Source organism: Opisthocomus hoazin, chromosome W (assembly GCF_030867145.1).
Source record: "Opisthocomus hoazin isolate bOpiHoa1 chromosome W, bOpiHoa1.hap1, whole genome shotgun sequence".
Taxonomy (NCBI): domain Eukaryota; kingdom Metazoa; phylum Chordata; class Aves; order Opisthocomiformes; family Opisthocomidae; genus Opisthocomus; species Opisthocomus hoazin.
This window is the reverse complement of record NC_134453.1, coordinates 48259840-48285478: the sequence shown is the minus strand read 5'-3', so window position 1 is coordinate 48285478 and position 25639 is coordinate 48259840. Positions and strand designations below refer to the sequence as shown.

Below are 25639 nucleotides of genomic sequence, written 5' to 3'. Positions count from 1 at the left end.
CCATTGTCCAGTTGATCACTACCACTTCTCCTGTCTCCAGATATCATTCCCTTAGTCTATGGATCATCACTCTAAAGTGTCCGTTGAGTTCATTTAATCCATGACTTCGGGCTCCATCTGTCGTAACGGTCTTCCATGGCAGGAGAGGTGATGTGTGGTGATGGGCGGTCGCTTGCTGCATCCGGAGCTTATGGCTGATGTATCTGGTGCAGCCCATGCCCACAGTCTGCAGGTTGGAGATGTCGATCTTGATGAAGTTGCTGGGTGCCAGTTGTTGAAAACCAGGTCCAGTCCCATCATCGCTGTGCTCTGCTAGGTTTTCATCAAAAAGTCCATCCTTCTTTAATCTGGGTGATTCTTACTATGCTACTACTGGTATAACATATAACAATTATAACAGTGATAACAGACAGTGACAGGGTTATTTAACAATTAACTTTATACAATTTATTTATGGACTATTCTAACCCAAAATCAAATCCCCATGAGGTACACATCGGACTTCCCCATCCTTTTGCATTACCCACCAGGTACACCCAGGTCCTTGAGCAAAAGCAATCCCGCGGACAGGCTTGCCTTTGCCCGAGGCAGGACTAACCCAAACTGTCTTCCCTAACATGTTCCGAATGTGCACTACGGGGACTTTATCCCCTTCTACGGGGCGCTGAGGTTTTGACTGGGCAGGACCAGCCCGGTTGGTGGATCCTCTGGTGCTAACCAACCACGTGGCCTTTGCTAAATGAGTATCCCAGTTTTTGAAAGTCCCACCTCCGATTGCTCTCAAAGTGGTTTTTAGCAGCCCATTGTACCGCTCGATCTTTCCAGAGGCTGGTGCATGGTAGGGGATGTGATACACCCACTCGATACCGTGTTCTTTGGCCTAGGTGTCTATGAGGCTGTTGCGAAAGTGAGTCCCGTTGTCCGACCTAATTCTTTCGGGGGTGCCATGTCACCACAGGACTTATTTTTACAGGCCCAGGATGATATTCCGGGCGGTGGCATGGGGCACAGGGTAGGTTTCCAGCCATCCAGTGGTGGCCTCCACCATTGTGAGCACATAGCGCTTGCATTGGCGGGTTTGTGGCAGTGTGATGTAGTCAATCTGCCTAAGCCTCCGCATATTTATATTTTAGCCATCGTCCTCCATACCACTGAGGCTTTACCCACTTGGCTTGCTTGATTGCAGCGCATGTCTCACATTCATGGATAACCTGTGCAATGGTGTCCATGGTCAAGTCCACCCCTCGGTCATAAGCCCATCTGTATGTCACATCTCTTCCTTGGTGGCCCGAGGTGTCATGGGCCCACCGAGCTATAAAGAGTTCACCCTTGTGTTGCCAGTCCAGATCCACCTGAGCCACTTCAATCTTGGCAGCCTGATCCACCTGCTGGTTGTTTTGATGTTCTTCAGTGGTCCGACTCTTAGGGACGTGGGCCTCCATGTGACGGACTTTTACAACCAACTGCTCCAGACGGGCAGCAATATCTTGCCACAATGGGGCAGCCCAGATGGGTTTGCCTCTGCGCTGCCAGTTGTTCTTCTTCCATTGCTGCAGCCACCCCCACAAGGCATTGGCCACCTTCCAAGAGTCGGTGTAAAGACAGAGCACTGGCCACTTCTCTCGACTGGCAATGTCTAAAGCCAGCTGGATGGCTTTCACCTCTGCAAACTGGCTGGACTCACCTTCTCCCTCAGCAGTTTCCGCGACTTGTCGTGTAGGGCTCCATACAGCAGCCTTCCACCTCCGCTGCTTCCCCACAATACAGCAGGACCCATCCGTGAACAGGGCATACTGCTTCTCATTTTCTGGCAGCTTATTATGCAGCTGGGCCTCTTCAGTACGTGTCACCTCCTCCTCTGGCGATGCTCCAAAATCTTTGCCTTCTGGCCAGTCCATGATTACCTCCAGAATTCCTGGGCGACTGGGGTTTCCCATTCGGGCTCGCTGGGTGATCAGCGCGACCCACTTATTCCACATAGCATCAGTGGCATGATGCGTAGAGGGGACCCTCTCTTTGAACATCCAACCCAGGACCGGCAATCGTGGTGCTAGGAGGAGCTGTGCTTCAGTGCCGATCACTTCTGAAGCAGCTCAAACACCTTCATATGCTGCCAGAATCTCTTTTTCAGTGGGAGTATAGTGGGCCTCGGATCCTCTGTATCCCCGGCTCCAAAACCCCAGGGGTCGACCTCGAGTCTCCCCTAGTGCTTTCTGCCACATACTCCAGGTTGGGCCATTCTCCCCAGCTGCGGTGTACAGCACGTTTTTAACATCTTGCCCTGACTGGACTGGACCAAGGGCTACGGCATGAAGTATCTCCCGTTTAATTTGTTCAAATGCCTGTTGTTGCTCAGGGCCCCATTCTTCTTCCGGGTCACGTGGTACAGAGGACTCACAATCTGGCTGTAATTTGGGATGTGCATCCTCCAGAAACCCACAACACCTAAGAATGCCTGTGCTTCCTTTTTGCTGGTTGGTGGAGACATAGCTGCTATTTTGTTGATGACATCCATTGGGATTTGATGGTGCCCATCCTGCCATTTTATTCCTGAAAACTGGATCTGTTGCGCAGGTCCCTTGACTTCGCTTAATGGCGAAACCGGCTTTCAGAAGGATCTGAACTATTTTCTCCCCTTTCTCAAAAACTTCCTCCACTGTGTCACCCCACACAATGATGTCTTCGATGTACTGCAGATGTTCTGGAGCTTCACCCTTTTCCAGTGCAGTCTGGATTAGTCCATGGCAAATGGTGGGAGTGTGTTTCCAGCCCTGGGGCAGTCGATTCCAGGTGTACTGGATGCCCCTCCAGGTGAAAGCAAACTGTGGCCTGCACTCTGCTGCCAAAGGGATGGAGAAGAATGCATTAGTGATGTCAGTTGTCGCATACCACTTGGCTGCCTTTGACTCCAGCTGGTATTGAAGTTCTAGCATGTCTGGCAGGGCAGCACTCAGCGGTGGTGTGACTTCATTCAGGCCACGGTAGTCTATTGTCAGTCTCCACTCTCCAGTAGATTTTCTCACTGGCCATATGGGACTATTAAAGGGTGAGGGAGTTTTGGTGATCACTCCTTGACTCTCCAGTTGACGGATCAGCTGATGAATGGCGATCAGGGAGTCTCGGTTGGTACGATATTGTCGCCGGTGCACCGTTGTGGTAGCGATTGGCACCTGTTGTTCTTCAACCCTCAGCAACCCCACAACGGAAGGATCCTCCGAGAGACCAGGCAAAATGGACAGCAGTTTAACTTCCGTCTCCAAAGCAGCTATGCCAAAAGCCCACTGATATCCCCTTGGGTCCTTGAAATACCCTCTCCTAAGATAGTCTATACCAAGGATGCACGGAGCCTCCGGGCCAGTCACAATGGAGTGCTTCTGCCACTCCTTCCCAGTGAGGCTCACTTCAGACTCCAATACATTCAGCTCTTGGGACCCCCCTGTCACTCCAGAAATGCAAATGGACTCTGACCCTTTGAAATCCGATGGCATTCAATTACACTGTGCACCAGTGTCCACTAGAGCTTTATACTCTTGTGGATCTGATGTGCCAGGCCATCGAATCCACATCATCCAATGAACCCGGTTGTCCCTTTCCTCCACCTGGCTGGAGGCAGGGCCCCTCTAATCCTGGTCGGAGAATTTGCTGCTCACTTGCTGTAAGAATGACTTGGAGGTCCCTTCCAGAGGATCGGAATCAAGATCAAACTGCCTACCTGGTCTGGAGAGCTGGCTGCTGGCAACTGGAGCAGCATTTTTCCTAACAGAATCCCCTTTGGTGATTGTTTTACCTCACAACTCACACACTCGTGCCTCTAGACTTGAGGTAGGTTTTCCATCCCACTTCCTCATGTCCTCTCCGTGGTCACGCCGGTAAAACCACAGGGTGCCCCGTGGTGTATAGCCTCTGTATCCTCTCTCCTGAGCAGAGAAACGCTTGCCCCTAGTATCTGAGATGCTGGCTCGTACAGGTGGGGAGTAGGACATATCCTCTTTGAATTGCTGGAACTCCCGGGACAATTTCTCCACAGCTGAGACAAGGGAGGAAGAGAGACTTTCCTCATATTGCCGGAGTCTGACAGCCACCTCATCCACTGTTGGTGCCTACTCACCTTTCCAGTGTACTACTGCCAGTGATTTGGCATATGAGGATGGTGCACTCCACACAAACTTCCTCCACATGGGTTGTGTGCACTGGACTTCATCTGGATCTGTGGGTACCTGCTCATCGTCTGTGTCACAGTAAACCAGCTCCCGCACAGCTAATTCCCTCAAGTACTGAATACCCCTTTCCATATTCGTCCACTTGCCAGGGTAGCATACAAAATCGTCACTGAAGGGGTACCTCTCCCTCACGCCTGACAGAAGTCTCCTCCAGAGGCTGAGGACTTGGTCCTTTTTCCCAATGGCCTTGTCAATGCCCCCATCCCTGGCCAGGGATCCCAGCTGCTTGGCTTCCTTGCCCTCTAATTCCAAGCTGCTGGCCCCGTTATCCCAGCACCGCAGCAGCCAGGTGACAATGTGCTTGCCTGGGTGGCAGCTGAAATCTTTCCGCATGTCTCACAGCTCTCTCAGGGATAGGGACCGGGTGATGATCTCTGTCCATATCTCCCGCAATGACCCTGGCTCATTTTTATCCTTCCTGGAGCGATCTGATTTTTTTGCGTCTTTTTTTAGTTTTACAGGGGCAACTGCATCCAGCGCATGTTGGTTATTTGGCTCAGCTGTGATGCCTGCGGCTGGAGCTTGAGCTGCCGCAACTGCCGTGCCCGCCGGGGAAGCCGGGACAACGCCAGTGGCTGCAGCAGAGGTGGTGCTGGTCGGGGGGGCTGTGACTGCCTGCTGGGCTGGAGGGGCTGCAGGGCTGGCTGAGGTGCAGCGCCAGTCGCAGTGCCTGCCGCTTCGTTTCCCCCCCTTTCCCCTTTAGGGCACTGAATCAGGTTGAATATGGCTCTGCAGGCATGGGCCAGACCCCAGCACGTTTTGGTGATTTGTGTCTCTCTGGAGTTCCCAGGGTGGCAGCACACTTTTTGCAGATACTTTACTAGTTTGTCCGGATTCTGCACTTGCTCAGGGGTGAGTTTAAAAACATCGGGGGTGTCCACTGCCCTAGGTACTTGCCCATGCTGTCCCACACACCCAGCCACTCATAGCTATCCGGCCCTGGGGCAGGTCTCTGCATGATGTTCTTAACTACTTGTTTAACCCTAAACAAAACCTGCAACCCATTCAGGAGGCAGAACAATAGAAACACGCTGTCCTGAGCTTCCCACGGGTACTCGAAATTCTCAAAAGCTGTTAGGACTGGCCTGAAGGAGAGAGGGGGGGCGAAAGAGTGGGGGGAAGGTATCCCCTCCAGTTTTCCCCACAGATTGAATTCGATTATTAACAAATTCTAAGACATAGGATCCGAGCTATGGAAATGACCACAGTGCCGCATGCAAATACAAGCCTAGTCTCATGCACAGTGATGTTATCATGTCATAAGTTGATATCACACAGTACAGCAAAATCGTCATCCTGATCCTTTTCCCCGAGGTAATGAACAGCACTGCAACGAACACATAATGCAAGTACGGATTTACATACCAGAGCCACTTGATCAAAGTCAGAAACATTTTTGCCGGCGACTATTTAACTAACACAATAAATGTGTGTAACAAAATTTAACAAAATCTAAGAAAGCTCTTTTAACACACGCTGCTCAGCCCTGCTGTTATCCCCGCCCCACGCTTGGGCACCAAATTTAATGTTATGGCTTGGCTGTGGCCGGCAACAAAAGCGCCACGAGGCCGCCCCTCCCCCCACCGGGGTGCAGAGGAGAATGGAAAGAAACAGGCAGAAACTGGTGGGTCGGGAGAAGGGCAGTTTAACAGAACAGCAAACAAAGGGAACAGGAACAACAATGATACAGATAAGGAGAATACACAACAACGAACCGCACAACCCAGAGAGCCGCTCTCCCGGACCACCGCGCGCTCCTGAGCCGCGAGTGAGTTCCCGCCGCCCAGCTCCCCCCCCACCAGAACCCAGCATGACGACACATGGTATGGAATACCCTGCTCTGTTTGGCCAGGTTGGGTCAGCCCGCCTGGCTGTGCCTCTTCCTGGATTCCAGTGAAAATTAACCCTGTCCTGGCCGAACCCAGGACAAGGACTAATGTTACTGATTCAGCAGGTAGTAGTCTTCTCTCCACATCTGAAGTGAGCAAATGTTTTAGAATCCTCAAGGAGTACTTTACTGTTAGAGGTAATATGACAAATCTGACTAACTTCAGAGTAACAACAGAGTTATAACCCATTCTCTCACCTTGCAATGAAAATGTAAAACTAGTTTGGCTTGATTTGTTTGCACTGGCAAAGTCCATTGAGTAGAGATATACTATCTATGCTTGCTTCCCTACCTGAGAACTCTGGTTTATTTAACACTGTTTTCAAAGGAAATGCAGTTAAAGAATTCTTACCTTTGACTTCACACTTTTATCGTTGATCAGCTAACACATCAGACAACATGAACACACTGTGAAAGCATTCTGATTGTTTGCAATTCTTTACAAGTGTTGTATGTTAACCATTAGCACACAATCATTTTATTAATGACATAGTCATCAGCTTGCCCTTAACTATAAAAATAAAGAGTTTGAAGTATAATAAAGCCAGCATGTTTAAGGAACTCTATCACAAATAACTTAAGGTTCTGTAGAAATCCATACAACACTGTTAGGAAGACCAGCTCGTCTTAAAACAAGGTGGAAACCAGGGCATTCTACATATTCCAAATTCCTCCAGTTACAACTATACATAGCATTATTTCCTGCAAAAGTTGTTTAAAATAATTGTTTAAATGCATACCATATTCTGCTCTAGAGACAGAAGTAACGGCAGATGAAAGGAGCATTATTTTAATGAAATGCTTGAACAGCTTTAATATGAAATGTATATAAAGGTCTATAAATGCTTAATATAAAAGGTAGACTCTGTTCATACTGTAAGATGCACCAGTAAAGCTGGGATTTTTTCAAAAGAAAATAAAACTTTGATTCTCATCTCCAACTTGATTTCCACACTGGATCTGACAGCCCAAGAGAGGTGAGGCTGCTGCGGCTCCACATCCCCGGGTCTAACCAGTAGCAAGGCTGAAGATGTATTCCCAGTAGGCATACACACACAGAGCACACATATACACCACATATATATATATATGGCAGGCCACATAGATCACAGATAGACACTCAGAGCACACATATGAACACAGACAGCACCAACAGCCTCATCCTGCTCCCCTCTCTGCCTGAGCAGGATGGAGGTCCACTAGTGAGAACATCTATACATATGTATAATGTGGATTCCTACAGCAGCTGGACTCAGACACTCAGTGTGCCAAGTAACTGTCCCTGGAACCCAGTCTTCCCAGTAGCTGGCACCTAGACATATGAGCCCCCTAGGCTACAGCCCCACTCCAGTCTCTGGAATTGATTGTCTCACGCACATCCACAGCTGGCTGGGTTTCCCCTGGTCCCCCAGTAGCCAATCCCAAGTGGTCTCACCCTTAGAGACACACACACGCCTGGTTCCCAGGCCACTTCACCTACTTGCCAGCTAGTCCGGCTTCATCTTTGCTAGCGCTCACACTCTCACTTGCACACCTGCACTCACTCCAGTTGTTAGCATCACAGAAACACAGAATGGTAGGGGTTGGAAGGGACCTCTGTGGGTCATCTAGTCCAACCCTCCTGCCGAAGCAGGGTCACCTACAGTAGGCTGTAGAGGACCTTGTCCAGGCGGGTCTTGAATATCTCCAGAGAAGGAGACTCCACAACCTCCCTGAGCAGCCTGTTCCAGGGCTCCGTCACCCTCAGAGGGAAGAAGTTCTTCCTCATGTTCAGACGGAACTTCCTGTGCTTCAGTTTGTGCCCATTGCCCCTTGTCCTGTCGCTGGGCACTACTGAAAAGAGCTTGGCCCCATCCTCCTGACACCCACCCTTCAGATATTTGTAAGCATATATTAGGTCACCTCGCAGCCTTCTCTTCTTCAGGCTGAACAAGCCCAGCTCCCTCAGCCTTTCCTCGTAGGAGAGATGCTCCAGTCCCCTCATCATCCTTGTAGCCCTCCGCTGGACTCTCTCCAGTAGCTCCTCATCTTTCTTGAACTGGGGAGCCCAGAACTGGACACAGTACTCGAGATGAGGCCTCACCAGGGCAGAGTAGAGGGGAAGGAGAACCTCCCTCGACCTGCTGGCCACACTCCCCTTAATGCACCCCAGGATGCCATTGGCCTTCTTGTCAGCCAGGGCACACTGATGGCTCATAGTCAACCTGTCGTCCACCAGGACACCCAGGTCCCTCTCCACAGAGCTGCTCTCCAGCAGGTCAGCCCCAAGCCTGTACTGGTGCATGGGGTTGTTCCTCCCCAGGTGCAGGACCCTGCATTTGCCTTTGTTGAACCTCATTAGGTTCCTCTCTGCCCAACTCTCCAGCCTGTCCAGGTCACGCTGAATGGCAGCACAGCCTTGTGGTGTATCAGCCACTCCTCCCAGTTTGGTGTCATCAGCAAACTTGCTGAGGGTACATTCTAACTCTTCATCCAGGTCATTGATGAAGAAGTTAAACAAGACTGGGCTGAGTACTGACCCCTGGGGGACACCACTAGTTACCGGCCTCCAACTAGACTCAGCGCCGCTGACGACAACCCTCTGAGTTCTGCCATTCAGCCAGTTCTCAGTCCACATCACCGACCACTCATCCAACCCACACTTCCTGTTTTTCCCTAGGAGGATGTCATGGGAGACTGTGTTGAAAGCCTTGCTGAAGTCGAGGTAGACAACATCCACGGCTCTCCCTTTGTCTACCCAGCCAGTCATGCCATTGTAGAAAGCTATTAGATTGGTCAGGCATGATTTCCCCTTGGTGAATCCATGCTGACTACTCCTGATAACCTTCTTTTCCTCCACTTGCTTGTTGATGACCTCCAGGATAAGCTGCTCCATCACCTTTCCCGGGATGGAGGTGAGGCTGACCGGCCTGTAGTTCCTTGGGTCCTCCTTCTTGTCCTTTTTGAAGATTGGAGTGGCACTGGCCTTTCTCCAGTCCTCGGGCACCTCTCCTGTCCTCCAGGACCTCTTAAAGATTATGGAGAATGGCTCAGCCATGACATCCGCCAGCTCCCTCAGCACTCGTGGGTGCATTCCATCGGGGCCCATGGATTTGTGGATGTCCAGATCGCTTAAGCGATCCCTCACACAGTCCTCCTTGACCAAGGGAAAGTCATCCTCTCTGTAGGCTTCCTCTCTTACCTCCGGGGCCTGGGATTTCTGAGGGCCTGCCTCAGCACTGAAGACTGAAGCAAAGAAGGCATTCAGTAGCTCTGCCTTCTCTGCATCCTCCGTCACCAGGACACCCGCCTCATTCAGCAGCGGCCCCACATTGTCCCTAGGCTTCCTTTTGCTACTGATGTACTTGAAGAAGCCCTTCTTGTTGGTTTTGACATCCCTTGCCAGATTCAATTCCAGGTGGGCTTTGGCCTTCCTCGTTGCATTTCTGCATGCCCTGACCACATTCCTGTACTCTTCCCAAGTGGCCTGCCCCTCTTTCCACATTCCATGGACCTTTCTCTTCCACCTGATCTCCGCTAGAAGCTCCTTGTTCAACCATGCAGGTCTCCTGCCTCCTTTGCTCGATTTCTTTCTCAGCGGGATGTACCACTCCTGAGCGTGGAGGAAGCGATGTTTAAACAGCGACCAGCACTCTTGGACCCCCCTGCCTTCAAGAGCCCTGGCCCACGAGATTTCTCCCAGTATCTCCTTGAAGAGGCCAAAGTCAGCCCTCCCGAGGTCCAAGGTTTTGATCCTGCTTATCGCCCTGCTTCCTCCACGCAGGATCCTGAACTCCACCATTTCATGGTCACTGCAGCCGAGTCTACGTCCGACCTTCACATCCTCCACCAGTCCCTCCTTGTTTGTTAATACAAGGTCCAGCAGAGTGCCTTTCCTTGTTGGTTCCTCCACCACTTGCATCAGAAAGTTATCATCGATGCTCTGTAGGAACCTCCTGGATTGTGTGTGCCTGGCTGTGTGGTCTTCCCAGGTGATGTCAGGGTGGTTGAAGTCCCCCATGAGAACCAGGGCCTGTGACTGTGAGGCTGCTTGCAGCTGCCTATAGAAGGCCTCATCAGTTTCCTCCTCCTGGTCAGGTGGCCTGTAATACACACCCACCGTAATGTCACCCTTATGAGCCTGTCCCTTAATTCTAACCCACAAGCTTTCAACTTGTTCCTCATTTGCCCCCAGGCCAAGCTCAATGCATTCCAGTTGCTCCCTCACATATAGAGCAACTCCCCCACCTCTCCTTGTTGGCCTGTCTTTCCTAAAGAGTGTGTAGCCATCCATGACAGCATGCCAGTCATGCGAGTTGTCCCACCACGTTTCTGTGATGGCGACCAAGTCGTAGCCGTCCTGCTGTATAATGGCTTCCAGCTCCTCCTGTTTATTGCCCATGCTACGTGCGTTGGTATAGACACACTTGAGCTGGGCTGTCAGTCTCACCCCTGACACTGGCACGCCAAGCCTAGGCTCATCCCTAGTGAGCTGGGCCTCTGACTCCTGGTCCCACCCCAGTGTCTGACCCTTGGTTTCACTCACTCTGGTCTTTCCAGTCACTGGCACCCAGGCTCTCTAATCTGCAGTCCCAGCCCAGTTGCTGGCACCCAGACCCTTACGCACTCCAGTTGCTTCCACTACAGACACACAGGCTGCTATGACCCAAGGTCTTGCTCCAGTAGCTGGCAATGAAGTCCACTCACTCCAGTCTCTTTAAGCACTGGCGCCACAGCCACACAGGCCCTCTGATACATGGTCTGACTCCAGTTTGCTGGCATTCAGCCCCCAATACATGCTCACACACACACAGAGCATAGAGAATCCCTCATCCAGGAAAGAGTAAGAAAGGAATTTAATAAGAAGATAGGACAGACTGCACTGATATTCTGGTTTTGGTGCAGGGCATGACTGAACAAATGCACTGATCAACACCTATTTACACGCAATTGGCCCTTTTATCCCCTTACCCCTCTATTTTCCCCACACTTGTTCCTCCCCACATCACCTAAATCCCTCCCCTTTCTCACTTTTAACTCCTCCCCTAAACATACCATAATAAATCCTGTGCAATCCCAAAATGCTCTTCCCCTGCATCCCATAATGTGTCCCATACCTTTAGGCAGCAGCCCCCCTCAGTCCAAAAGGTCCTCTAGTGTTGACTCATCTTGATGGGTATCACATCTGGGCGATGGGGCTAAGGGTCTCCTGGGAGAGGCCAAGACAGGATATTCGTTCCTCTAAGTCCTTAATTTGGGTTCTTGCCTGCCCTGGGACCTCTGTGCTCCTCTGGGTTTTTGGAGATAGGCCTTTGATAAGGCCCATCACAGAGTTGATAGCTCCTGTGATGGACCTGGGAGGAGCTGGGGCAGGGTGTTATTATTTGGGCTTTCCCTCCCCTTGTCTTTCTGGGCTCCTTTGTGGGTGTACAGACAAGCTTTTATCACAAAATCTAACAGCATTCATACTGCAAGAGGCACTGGTAAAGCTGGGATTTTTCCAAAGAAAATTAAACTTTGATTCTCAAATCCAACTTGATTTCTGCACCCAGCTCTTAAGAAAGTTAAGCATATATATTTTCTGTCAATAGCTTGCAGGAGAGGAATATATAATTAGTACACCTAAAAAGTTTTCTTCATTCTCATATGAAGTTACCTAACATAATTTTGATGTGTTATGTAAATGGGCACAACTATTCAAAAATCATTCTGCTGTTTAAAAATTATTTCAAGAGATAACCTAGAGGCATTATCATTTCTGTCAGCGAGGTTGGCAGAATGAGCCAACTGCATGGAGCTTCATACGCGCGCACACACACACACACACATCCCGCCATGTAACAACAATTAAGATGTAAAAAGGACTTTTTAAAATGCGGAACTCTTGCCTAAACTCTGACAGATAAAAATGTTAATTAAAATGAAAAATATAAATCAAAAACAAAGCTACTAAAAAGTTATTTCATGCTCTTCAAATGCACTCCTCTGAGGCATGAGTGCTCCTCATGTCCATTGGGAATGGTTTGGAAGGACTCTGTTTATCACCAGGAATACACAGTACTTGTGGGGTGTTTCAAAAGCAACATACTGAAGAAGAGATGCAATATATAGTCAAAACCAAAAATTGTTTCTGAAGTTGGAAAATCATTCAGTCAGAGTAAAAATCATGTCTGTGTATAAAGCCCTCACACTGTCTACGCAGTATTTCAGCTCTTCAAAGCAGAGCTTGGCGAGGAAATTACCTGATTCACAGGTCCTACGCTGGTCCTTTTTATTGGGACAAATTTCATCTTGATAAATGTATTCAAAGAAGGAGCCTGAAGGGAATATGGAAGTTTGGGGGTTACTTGAGGGTTTTGTTTTTTTAAAAAATATGCATTCTCTTTCATCTGGTAGATGTCAGTCTTTCTATTCATAAAAAGAATTAATCTTAAAAAGAATTATGAAGAATTATTAATTAAAAAGCCCCCCATCTTGTCAACTGTACCAATTAAGTTCATAACTGATGATCTATCAATCAGGAAATGTCTACCTTCCTGGTCCAGACAAGCTAACAGAATTATTCTTTCAAGGCTGGAACCTAATTTCCAAGGGTACTAAAGCATTAAAATATGCGGGCTAAGGATCAACTCTTGAAGGAAAATGTAGCAGCTTAGACATCAAAGGAAAGATTCTGGAGCAGAGCAGCTGCTTCTGTTTCAAAAATTTGGGTACCTCATCTAAATAGCCTTTTTTTTAACCCTCATAAGACAATGATGTGCTTTACATGAAATCTAGTTGTGCTGACTCCTTGCCATTTTGTCAATTATACAATAACTACATATTTAGGGATGAAACAGCTGTTGAGTTACTTCAATCAGTTCCTTCGCACCATGTCTCTAGAAAGGAAGTAATTTTCAGGCCAAGAGACTAGAGCTATAGTTAATAAACTAGAGGTCTCTGGAATCCAGAGATCCAGGAAAAGGTTAGTTGAACATAAGGTCCTACATTTTAGAGATGAAGGCAACAAAGCTTTGAAGGCTGTACTCAACAAGGACCACAAAGATATCGAAATCACAGTGCATCCTGTAATTGAGAAAAACCAGCAGAGGGCTTCTGGAACTTACTGATCTGTGAATCACTTCTATGAAATTTAAACTAGACACAATGCATCACAAAAATGTAGAAATGCTTAAGAAAACTATCTGTAAGTTATCTAATATCAGAGTGATTTCATTATATTCAACTTAAATTTTCTTTTTCTTAATTTTTTTCCATTACTCTTAGCCGCTTTCCCTGGTAGAACTTTAAGGAAGGGATCTTAATTTCTTTATTATTTATACTCTTTAGCTATCACAGACAGCTATATTGCTCAGATTATATATGCTTACTTCTTTTATACTCAGTCAGTTTTAAAGCTACTCTGAACTATTTCATCTTTTAAAAAATCCACCCAAACTGTTCTGGCAGCTATGGACTGCTATGGACTGAGAGGGCATTGAGCCCAGACAGCCATGCTTTCAGGAACGACCAAACAATACCAATTTCCTCCTATGCCACCTGGATATCTCCTAAGACTGAAGCATTCTTGAAACTAATTCACTGCAATAGGGCAGTTGCTCCTCAACAGGCATGAGTCAGAAAAGTACAAAGACAGATGGAAAATTGTAACTTTCATAATATCGGAAATTATTTGTCTGGAAGATATTTTTTGGACTTCTGTCAACTGCTATTCTCTCATTTTCATCCTGTATGCCAATAATAATTTTCTAACAACTACAGCTGACTCGATTGGGATAGAGGGTAGGGTAGAGCTATTATTCTGTGGTTTACAACCCACAAGTGCTGCTTTTACCACTTGCCATTTAACTTGTGTCTTACATTATTTCTTCCAAGTTGTATTAGTGCATGGTTTTCTCAATCTGAACATCATTTTATGACTTTCATACCGAATATAATGTTTTTCCCAGGTTACTCTGTATTGGTGATAACTGCCTTTTGTTCCAACATACAACCATTTACAAACATTACAAGCATAGTCTGCCACTCTGCATTGCTAATGAATGGGATAAACAAGCTCATAGCTCTGTGTGAAACAGACACCTCATACCAATCCTATCCATTATTAATTATCTCTACCTCGTACTCATCGTCTTTTGCCTAGTCTCAGTCTGCATTTGAAAACTGTGATATATTCTCAGATCGCATAAGTTCAGATCTCACATTTTGTCTATAGTCCAAGTTTTAATTAGTTTTAAATGTGTCAAGACACTATATTGAATATTTTCCTGAAATCCAAATGTCACAGAAGTTAAACTGTCAACTACTCATTTTGCAAATATATCCAAAAACCAAAATGAGCAAAATGAATCCTGCACACTGTATTATTTGTGACAGCTGTTTTGTAAAAGCCAAGACTGTACTCTCCATGATCTTCTTTTTTCTCTTATTTTTACATTGCTTTACTAAAAAAAAATGTCAAAAACATACTTCAATATAAACATTGATACACACAATTTTTACCCCTTTTACCTAGCTATTATGTGAATTTTCCATATCTACCTAAACCAACCCTCCTGTTCTCTTCCTTCCCTCTCCTGTCTCCAAAATATCATCACTAGCACATAATTCTGTTATCTTTTGGAGGAGTGTGATGGGTTAACCTTGGCTGGCTGACAGACGCCTAATAAGCCACTCTCTCACTTCCCCTCCTCAACAGGACAGGGGAGAAAATAAGATGAAAAAGCTCATGAGTCGAGATGAGGACAAGGATATCACTTACTAGTTATTGTCATGGCAAAAAACCCCTCAACTTTGGGAAAACTAATTTAATTTATTGCCAATTAAAAATAGGGTGGGATTGATATGGGAAATTGACATTTAGTTCGATTTTGCTATAACTTTAGTTTGATTTTGTTATATAGCTTTGCAGCCATGTCGAGGCAAGGATTAAACCTCTGACATTTAGTTTGGTCCTATTCTTTGTAATCTTGCTAATAAGGACTGCTGTGAGCTCAAATGTCGATAACAAGGGCTGGTGCAAGACAGGTGAGAGACAGGGACTGATAAGGACTGATAACCAGAACCCTATTGTCTGTAAGAAGCCCCCCTCTAGCTGAAACTGGTTTGGCAGCTTGGAACTCAGCCAACACAGACAACTCAGCACTTTTGGGCCAAAGGTGAAAAGTACACAGCGAGGAAGACTATGAGCCTTCATCCAGAAGACCCCCACAGACGACCACAGATGACATTGCGCAAGCGCTAAAGAGGGGCGGAGTATGGTAATGAATTCCTGGAAATAATTAATCACGTCTATTCCCAGAACTAACTGTAATAATCCAGCCCACTTAGATAAACTTTGTAATAAATAGGTGCATGCTTTGTGACTCGGGGTGCAAGTTAGGAGGAACAATCCCCCTTGCATCTGGCACCGTAATAAACATACCTGCTTTATAACTCTGTGAGTTGTGGAGTTTGTTTCCGCACGTCAGGATGGTGAAAAACAAAGACAAAACTAAAACCACCTTCCCCCAACCCCTCCCTTCTTCCTAGGCTCAACTTCACCCCTGTATTCCCAACTCTTCTATCTCTTCCACCCACCCCGAGTGGCGCAGGGGGGGACGGGGAATGGGGGTTGGCGTCAGTTCATAAAACTTCGTCTCTGCCGCTCCTTCCTCCTCAGGGGGAGGACTCCTCACACTTTTCCTCTGCTCCAGTGTGGGGGTCCCTCCCACAGGATGCAGTCCCTCACAGACTGATCCAGCATGGGTCTTTTCCATGGGGTACAGTCCTTCAGGAAAACAGCGCTGCAGCATGGGCTCCTCTCCATGGGCCACAATTCCTGCTCCAGTGTGAGTTCTCCACAGGCTGTAGCTTCCTTCATAGCATATACACCTGTTGCAGCATGGGGTCCTCCACAGGCTCTGGCGTGGTACTACATGGGCTTCAGGGGGACAACCTGCTTTTCCATGGTGTTCTTCATGGGCTTGTAGAGTTTTGGCTGGGATAGAGTTAAATTTCTTCATAGTATCTTGCTTGGGGCTATGTTTTGGATTTATGGTGAAAACAGTGTTGATAACACACCTATGTTTTAGCTATTGCTGAGTGGGTAGTCAGGCCTTTTCTGCTCCTCACACTGCCCCACCAGCAAGTAGGCTGGGGGTGCACGAGAAGCTGGGAGGGGACACAGCCAGGACAGCTGATCCCAGCTGACCAAAGGGATATTCCATACCATATGACATCATGCTCAGCAATAAAAACTGAGGGAAGAAGAAGGAAGGGGGGGACGTTTGGAATGATGGCATTTTTGTCTTCTCACTGTTGCGCGTGATGGAGCCCTGCTTTCCTGGACATGGCTGAACACCTGCCTGCCAATGGGAAGTAGTGAACGAATTCCTTGTTTTGCTTTGCTTGCGTACAAGGCTTTTGCTTTACCTATTAAACTGTCTTTATCTCAACCCACAAGTTTTCACACTTTCACCCTTCTGATTCTCTTCCCCATCCCATTGTGGGGGGAGTGAGTGAGCAGCTGTGTGGGGCTTAGCTGCCTACTGAGGTTAAACCATGACAGGGCTGCAGGGGAATCTCTGCTCCGGCGCCTGGAGCAGCTCCTCTCCCTCTTTCCTCACTGACCTTGGTGTCTGCAGGGTTGTTTCACATTTTTTTTTCACTCCTCTCTCTCACAGCTGCTGCACAGCGTTTTCACCCCTTTCTTAAACATGTTATCACAGCGGCACCACCAGCTTCACTGACTGGCTCGGCTTTGACCAGTGACGAGTCTGTCTCGGAGCCAGCTGGAACTGGCTCTGTCTGACACAGGGGCAGATCCTGATTTCTCACAGAGGCCACCCCTGCAGCCCCTTCACTACAAAAACTTTTCCATGTAAACCCAATACATGAAGTATCATTTGAAGTAGCAAATTATCCTAGTACAACATTCTGCCATTTTTTTTCTTGCTTCTGCTCACTACTCAGTTATTATTATCTTAAATATTCTCAAAGAAAGATTTATTAAAAACAGTATTGTGAAAAGACTTCAATATGTTTGATACACAGGTGGTTTTGTATTCCAGAATAAATATAAAATGCTAGAGTTATCATTTACTTCAATCTTCAAAAGACATACACAAGTCTTTAAAATACTATGAGAAATACTAACTATTGCGTAATAGTAAAAATACTACTAGTAGTTAAAAAGTGTTTAAGAAACAGGACCTAAATGGTTATATTCATAATTGATTCACCAGATGAAAAGAAGTCGTTAGAAGCATGGTAAGACTATATATGGAGATTAGCAACGCTTATGAGAATGAGAACTGCAAGTAGACGACAGTAGGATGTAGAATACTTGACTGCTGTGTATTTAGGATGGCTCCATTCTTCACAATTGGGAGTATGAACAATAAGTAAGATCATCAAAAAGGAGCACCATCGATGCATTCTCTGACATGCACACTTATTAGACAAAATAGGGGAATCTTTCTCAGTGTAGTAGCAAATCAGAGAATGGGGGATAACAAATCATAGAAAAAGTAATTATACTAAGCCATGTAAAATAACATAAGAAACTGGCTCTTGCAGGATCAGAAATCTATGCTGATCAATATAAACTGATACTCAAGGTTGTCACTGCTTTTTATTTTTCACCGACATATTATTTCACTTGCACATGCTTGAAAGTTATGGAAGAAAAAAAAAAGATCGGAAAAACATACCTCTGATAAAAACATCTGGGCTGATTTCTGTGCTCCTACATGGAGCAGATATTCATATACATACAGCGCTAATCTGAAAAATAAATAGAAAATATTTAGCATTGTGCATTTGTTTGTTCTTCTTTCTAGAAATAAAGGATTTCAGAAATCAGTGTTGCACACTGTTTCCTTTCAGAAACCATTATGCACCAAGCATGTCAAATCTATTACTGTTGTGGTTTGGCCCTGGCCGGCAACAAAGTACCACGCAGTCGCTCTATTGCCCCTCCCCTCGCTGGGCTGGCGAGGAGAATCAGAAGAAATAGGCAAAAGTCAGGAGTTGGGATAAGGGCAGTTTAACAGATCAACAAAGGAAGCAAAAGTAACAACAATAATACTGATAAGGAGAATATACAAAGCAAACAGCGGAAATGCATAGAGCAACTCTCACCGCCCATTGCCCAGTGCACTCCCGAGCCAAGAGCCTCGATTAACTTCCCCCCCTGGCCAGCTTCCCAACTAAGAACTGAGCATGACGTAACACAGTATCGAATACCCTGTTTTGTCTGGGCAGTTTGGGTCAGCCGGCCCGGCTGTGTCCCCTCCTGGCTTCTGGTGAAAATAAACCGTCATGGCCGAACCCAGGACATTATCCACCCCTTATTCTATACCATCTACATCAAGCACAGGTCCCCCATTTTCACAGAATCACAGAATCACAGAATCACAGAACGGTAGGGGTTGGAAGGGACCTCTGTGGGTCATCTAGTCCAACCCCCCTGCCAAAGCAGGGTCACCTACAGCAGGCTGCACAGGACCTTGTCCAGGCAGGTCTTGAATATCTCCAGAGAAGGAGACTCCACAACCTCCCTGGGCAGCCTGTTCCAGGGCTCCGTCACCCTCAGAGGGAAGAAGTTCTTCCTCATGTTCAGATGGAACTTCCTGTGCTTCAGTTTGTGTCCATTGCCCCTTGTCCTGTTGCTGGGCACCACTGAAAAGGGTTTAGCCCCATCCTCTTGACACCCACCCTTGAAATATTTATGAGCATTTATTAGGTCCCGTCACAGCCTTCTCTTCTTCAGGCTGAACAAGCCCAGCTCCCTCAGCCTTTCCTCATAGAAGAGACGCTCCAGTCCCCTCATCATCCTCGTAGCCCTCCGCTGGACTCTCTCCAGTAGCTCCTCATCTTTATCAAACTGGGGAGCCCAGAAATGGACAGAGTACTCCAGACGAGGCCTCACTAGGGCAGTGTAGAGGGGAAGGAGAACCTCCCTCGACCTGCTGGCCACACTCCCCTTAATGCACCCCAGGATGCCATTGGCCTTCTTGTCAGCCAGGGCACACTGCTGGCTCATAGTCAACCTGTCGTCCACCAGGACACCCAGGTCCCTCTCCGCAGAGCTGCTCTCCAGCAGGTCCGCCGCAAGCCTGTACTGGTGCATGGGGTTGTTCCTCCCCAGGTGCAGGACCCTGCACTTACCCTTGTTGAACCTCATTAGGTTCCTCTCTGCCCAACTCTCCAGCCTGTCCAGGTCACGCTGAATGGCAGCACAGCCTTCTGGTGTATCAGCCACTCCTCCCAGTTTGGTGTCATCAGCAAACTTGCTGAGGGTACATTCTAACTCTTCATCCAGGTCATTGATGAAGAAGTTAAACAAGACTGGGCTGAGTACTGACCCCTGGGGGACACCACTAGTTACCGGCCTCCAACTAGACTCAGCGCCGCTGACGACAACCCTCTGAGTTCTGCCATTCAGCCAGTTCTCAATCCACCTCACCGACCACTCATCCAGCCCACACTTCCTGAGCTTCCCTAGGAGGATGTCATGGGAGACTATGTCGAAAGCCTTGCTGAAGTCGAGGTAGACAACATCCACGGCTCTCCCCTCATCTACCCAGCCAGTCATTCCATCGCAGAAAGCTATCAGATTGGTCAGGCACGATTTCCCCTTGGTGAATCCGTGCTGACTACTCCTGATAACCTTCTTTTCCTCCACTTGCTTGATGATGACCTCCAGGATAAGCTGCTCCATCACCTTTCCCGGGATGGAGGTGAGGCTGACCGGCCTGTAGTTCCCTGGGTCCTCCTTCTTGCCCTTTTTGAAGGCTGGAGTGACATTGGCCTTTCTCCAGTCCTCGGGCACCTCTCCTGTCCTCCAGGACCTCTCAAAGATGATGGAGAGTGACTCAGCAATGACATCCGCCAGCTCCCTCAGCACTCGTGGGTGCATTCCATCGGGGCCCATGGATTTGTGGACGTCCAGATCGCTTAAGCGATCCTTCACACAGTCCTCCTCGACCAAGGGAAAGTCGTCCTCTGTGTGGATTTTCCAGTTGATCAAAGTCGTTCAGAGTAGGAGAGGTGATATGTGGTGATGGGTGGTTGCATGTTGCATCTGGAGCTCATGGCTGGTGTATCTGGCGCAGTCTGTGCGCGTGGTGTGCGGATTGGAGATGTCAATCTTGATGAACTAGATGACCCACAGAGGTCCCTTCCAACCCCTACCATTCTGTGACTCTGTGAAGTTGCTGGGTTCCTGTTATTGAAGCCAGGTCCAGTCCCATCACCGCTGCACTTAGTTTCATCAAAGTCGATCCTTCACTAGTTTGGGTGATTCTGACCGTAATATTCTTAATATATAACAACTATAGAAGTTATAACAGTGACCAGGACGTTTAGCTGTTAACATCACACAATTTCATTTATCGACTATTCTCACCCAAAATCAAATCCCCATGAAGTACACATCAGACTTCCCAGTCCTTTCATGTCATCCACCAGGTGCACCCAGGTCCTGGAGCAAAAGCAATCCCGCGGACGGGCTTGCCTTTGCCCGAGGCAGGACTAACCCAAATCGTCTTCCCTAACGTATTCCGAATGTGCAATACGGGGACTTTATCCCCTTCTATGGGGCGCTGAGGTTTTGACTGGGCAGGACCAGCCCAGTTGGTGGATCCTCTGGTATTAACAAACCAGGTTGCTTTTGCTAAATGAGTATCCCAGTTTTTGAAAGTCCCACCCCTCATTGCTCTCAGAGAAGTTTTTAGCAGCCCATTGTACAGTTCGATCTTTCCCGAGGCTGGTGCATGGTAGGGGATGTGATACACCCACTCGATACCGTGTTCTTTGGCCCAGGTGTCTATGAGGCTGTTATGAAAACGAGTCCCATTGTCCGACTCAATTCTTTTGGGGGTGTCATGTCTCCATAGGACTTGCTTTTCAGGGCCTAGGATAGTGTTCCAGGTAGTGGCATAGGGCAAAGGGCAGGTTTCCAGCCATTCGGTGGTTGCTTCCACCATTGTGAGCACATGGCACTTGCCCTTGGCGGGTTTGTGGCATTGTGATGTAGTCAATCTGCCAAGCCTGCCCTTATTTATATTTCAGCCATTGTCCTCCATACCACTGAGGCTTTCCCCCTTGGCATGCTTGATTGCAGTGCGTGTTTCACCTTCATGGATAACCTGTGCAATGGTGTCCATGGTCAAGTCCACCCCTTGATAACAAGGCCATCTCTACGTCGCATCTCTTCCTTGATGGTCTGAGGTGTTTTGGGCTACTGAGCTATAAAGAGTTCACCCTTATGTTGCCAGTCCAGATCCACCTGAGTCATTTCATTTTTGGCAGCCTGATCCACCTGCTGGTTGGTTTGATATTGCTCATTGGACCGACTCTTGGGTATACGGACATCCACGTGACGTACTGTTACAACCAGCTTCTCTAGCTGGGCAGCAATATCTTGTCACAAAGGGGCAGCCCAGATGGTTTTGCCTCTGCGCTGCCATTTGTTCTTCTTCCATTGCTGCAGCCACCCCCACAGGCCACTTGCCACCATCCATGAGACAGTATAAGGATAGAGCACTGGCCACTTTCCTTGATCAGCAATCTCTAAAGCCAGCTGGATGGCTTTCACCTCTGCAAACTGGCTGGACTCACCTTCTCCATCGGCAGTTTCCGCGACTTGTCGTGTAGGGCTCCATACAGCAGCCTTCCACCTCCGCTGCTTCCCCACAATGCGGAGTTTCCCATTCGGGCCCGCTGTGTGATCAGTGTGACCCACTTACTCTACGTAGCATCAGTGGCATGATGCGTAGAGGGGACCCTCTCTTTGAACATCCAGCCCAGGACCGGCAATCGTGGTGCTAGGAAAAGCTGTGCTTCAGTGCCGATCACTTCTGAAGCAGCTCGAATGCCTTCACAGAATCACAGAATCACAGAATAGTAGGGGTTGGAAGGGACCTCTGTGGGTCATCTAGTCCAACCCCCCTGCTGAAGCAGGGTCACCTACAGTAGGCTGCACAGGACCTTGTCCAGGCGGGTCTTGAATATCTCCAGAGAAGGAGACTCCACAACCTCCCTGGGCAGCCTGTTCCAGGGCTCCGTCACCCTCAGAGGGAAGAAGTTCTTCCTCATGTTCAGACGGAACTTCCTGTGCCTCAGTTTGTGCCCATTGCCCCTTGTCCTGTCGCTGGGCACCACTGAAAAGAGCTTGGCCCCATCCTCCTGACACCCACCCTTCAGATATTTGTAGGCATTTATAAGGTCCCCTCGCAGCCTTCTCTTCTTCAGGCTGAACAAGCCCAGTTCCCTCAACCTCTCCTCGTAGGGGAGATGCTCCAGTCCCCTCACCATCCTTGTAGCCCTCCGCTGGACTCTCTCCAGTAGCTCTTCATCTTTCTTGAACTGGGGAGCCCAGAACTGGACACAGTACTCCAGATGAGGCCTCACCAGGGCAGTGTAGAGGGGAAGGAGAACCTCCCTCGTCCTGCTGCCAGAATCCCTTTTTCAGTGGGAGTATAGTGGGCCTTGGATCCTCTGTATCCTCAACTCCAAAACCCCAGGGGTCGACCTCGAGTCTCCCCTAGTGCTTTCTGCCAGAGACTCCAGGTTGGGCCATTCTCCCCGGCTGCGGTATACAGCACGTTTTTAATGTCTTGCCCTGACCGGACTGGACCAAGGGCTACGGCATGAACTATCTCCCATTTAATTTGTTCAAATGCTTGTTTTTTGCTCAGGACCCCATTCAAAATTATTTTTCTTCCGGGTCACGTGATAGAGAGGACTTACAATCTGGCTGTAATTTGGGATGTGCATCCTCCAAAAACCCACAACACCTAGGAAGGCCTGTGCTTCCTTTTTGCTGGTTGGTGGAGACATAGCTGCTATTTTGTTGATGACATCCATTGGGATCTGACGGCACCCATCCTGCCATTTTATTCCTAAAAACTGGATCTCCTGTGCAGGTCCCTTGACTTTGCTTAATGGCAGAACTGGCTTTCAGGAGGATCTGAACTACTTTCTCCCATTTCTCAAAAACTTCCTCCGCTGTGTCACCCCACACAATGATGTCATCAATGTACTGCAGATGTTCTGGAGCTTCACCCTTTTCCAGTGCAGTCTGGATTAGTCCATGGCAAATGGTGGGACTGTGTTTCCACCCCTGGGGCAGTCGATTCCAGATGTACTGGATGCCCCACCAGGTGAACGTAAACTATGGCCTGCACTCTGCTGCCAAAGGGATGCAGAAGAATGCATTAGCGATGTCAGTGGTGGCATACCACTTGGCTGACTTTGACTCCAGCTGATACTGAAGTTCTAGCATGTCCAGCACAGCAGCACTCAGTGGCGATATGACTTTATTCAGGCCACGATAGTCTACTGTCAGTCTCCACTCTCCAGCAGATTTTCTCACTGGCCATGTGTAAGCCATGGCCTTGCTGGACTTGTCAATGCAAGACAAAAGACATGCTGGGACTGAGGCGTCTCTGGACTGAGGTGTCAAGAGCCGAAGAGTTAACAAAGAGAGCAATTAGCTGGTGCTTATCCCATCAGACAAAAGTAAGGGGGGATAGCCCATTGCTGTAAACCCAGTGATCTGTGGGGCACCACGGAGGCTGCTCAGCAGAGATTGCTTCCGATAAAGAACAGATGGCCCCCGGATGGCCCCCGGATGCGCACACCAAGGTGCCCGCTCTGAAGGCGTGTCACACTGCTGAGTCCCGCTTCTGAGGACACGACATTCCATGCCAAGAGACAATCAATACACAATAACTGACTTAGTCCCACCTCGCCAAAAGATTTCCAAACATATAAAAATTGGCACTTGAAAACTCTCTTTGGGAGGAGGAGCCAAGCGAGAACTTCACCTGATGGATGGGTCGACGAGCCTGAACCTCTCTTTCCCCCCCCCCCCCCCCCCCAAAGAAGGGACGCCTTTTTGGTAAGAGTCGCGCCTCTGACTTCGTCAGACGTATCCCCAGGAACACATTGTTAACTAAAGCGCTAAGCCATTACTTTGAGCTCAACTTTTGTAGACAGTGCATTTATCAACGGCAATCCCGAATCTGTGATAGCTGTCACTTGAATAAATTACCTATTGTTTCAACTTTGTGAAACTGTTTCAGTGAAAGTCCTTGGAGGGGCTCTGACAGGCAAGTTGAATCTGAGAAGTGGCTACACACTTAACCCTTTAGACATAAACCGTTGACCAAGTCTGGGACTAGGAGTTGATCCAGCCGCACCTAGACTCCTCTCTGAGACAGAGTTTAGAACACAAGGTGGTCTGCTCTGAACCTCATGAGTCAATGGGAGGGCTCTCCTTTTGCCGTTTATCAGACTCCCCTTACCCCTTTTAATGCGACACCATGTGGGACTGCTAAAGGGTGAGCGAGTTTTGCTGATCACTCCTTGACTCTCCAGCTGGCGGATCAGCTGATGAATGGGGACCAGGGAGTCTCGGTTGGTGCGATATTGCCGCCGGTGCACCGTTGTGGTAGCGATTGGCACCTGTTGTTCTTCAACCCTCAGCAGCCCCACAACGGAAGGATCCCCCGAGAGACCAGGCAAAATGGACAGCCGTTTAATTTCTTCCGTCTCCAAAGCAGCTACGCCAGAAGCCCACAGATATCCTTTTAGGTCCTTGAAATACCATCTCCGGAGGTAGTGTATGCCAAGGATGCATGGAGGAGCGTTGGGGCCAGTCACAACAGGGTGCTTCTGCCACTCCTTCCCAGTGAGGCTCACTTCAGCCTCCAGTACAGTCAGCTCTTGGGACCCCCCCGTCATTCCAGAAATGCAAAATGAACTCTGACCCTTTGTAATCTGATGGCATTCAAGTACACTGTGCACCAGTGTCCACTAGAGCTTTATACTCTTGTGAATCTGACGTGCCAGGCCATTGAATCCACATCATCCAATGAACCCGGTTGTCCCTTTCCTCCACCTGGCTGGAGGCAGGGCCCCTCTAATCCTGGTCAGAGAATTTGCTGCTCACTTGCTGTAAAAATGACTTGGAGGTCCCTTGAAGAGGATCAGAATCAAGATCAAACTGTCTACCTGGTCTGGAGAACTGCTCGCTGGAAACTGGAGCGACATTTTTCCTAGCAGAATCCCCTTTGGTGATTGTTTTACCTTGCAGCTCACGCACTCGTGCCTCTAGACTTGAGGTAGGTTTTCCATCCCACTTCCTCATGTCCTCTCCGTGGTCACGCCGGTAAAACCACAGGGTGCCCCACGGTGTGTAGCCTCTCTATTCTCTCTCTTGAGCAGAGAAACACTTACTCCTAATAGCTGAGATACTCGCCCGTACAGGTAGGGAGCAGGACATGCTCTCTTCAAGTCGCTGGACCTTCTGGGACAATATCTCCATGGCTGAGACGAGGGAGGAAGAGAGACTTTCTTCATATTGCCGGAGTCGGACAGCCACCTCATCCACTGTTGGTGCCTCTTCACCTCTCCAGTCTACTACTGCCAGGGAGTTGACATATGAGGATGGTGCACTCCGCACAAACTTCCTCCACCTGGGTCATGTGCACTGGACTTCATCTGAGTCTGTGGGTAACTGCGCATCGTCCAGGTCATAGTAAACCAGCTCCCGCAAGGC

The 25639-nt window shown here is 48.3% G+C and overlaps 1 protein-coding gene across 8 annotated transcripts in view; it reads right to left on the bottom strand.

Annotated features, from left to right (window-relative positions):
• Nucleotides 1–25639, bottom strand: part of LOC142365612 (single-stranded DNA-binding protein 2-like) — a 270478-nt gene that overhangs the window by 229092 nt on the left and 15747 nt on the right. For 7 of the 8 annotated variants that reach the window (XM_075446555.1, XM_075446549.1, XM_075446550.1 and 4 more), the window contains exon 2: nucleotides 17781–17853. The exons of the other annotated variant lie outside the window; for it this stretch is intronic. In XM_075446555.1, the coding sequence (XP_075302670.1) occupies nucleotides 17781–17795 (15 nt within the window). In that variant the 5' untranslated portion in view covers nucleotides 17796–17853. The remainder of the gene's footprint in view (nucleotides 1–17780; nucleotides 17854–25639) is intronic. 8 annotated transcript variants of the gene reach the window in all.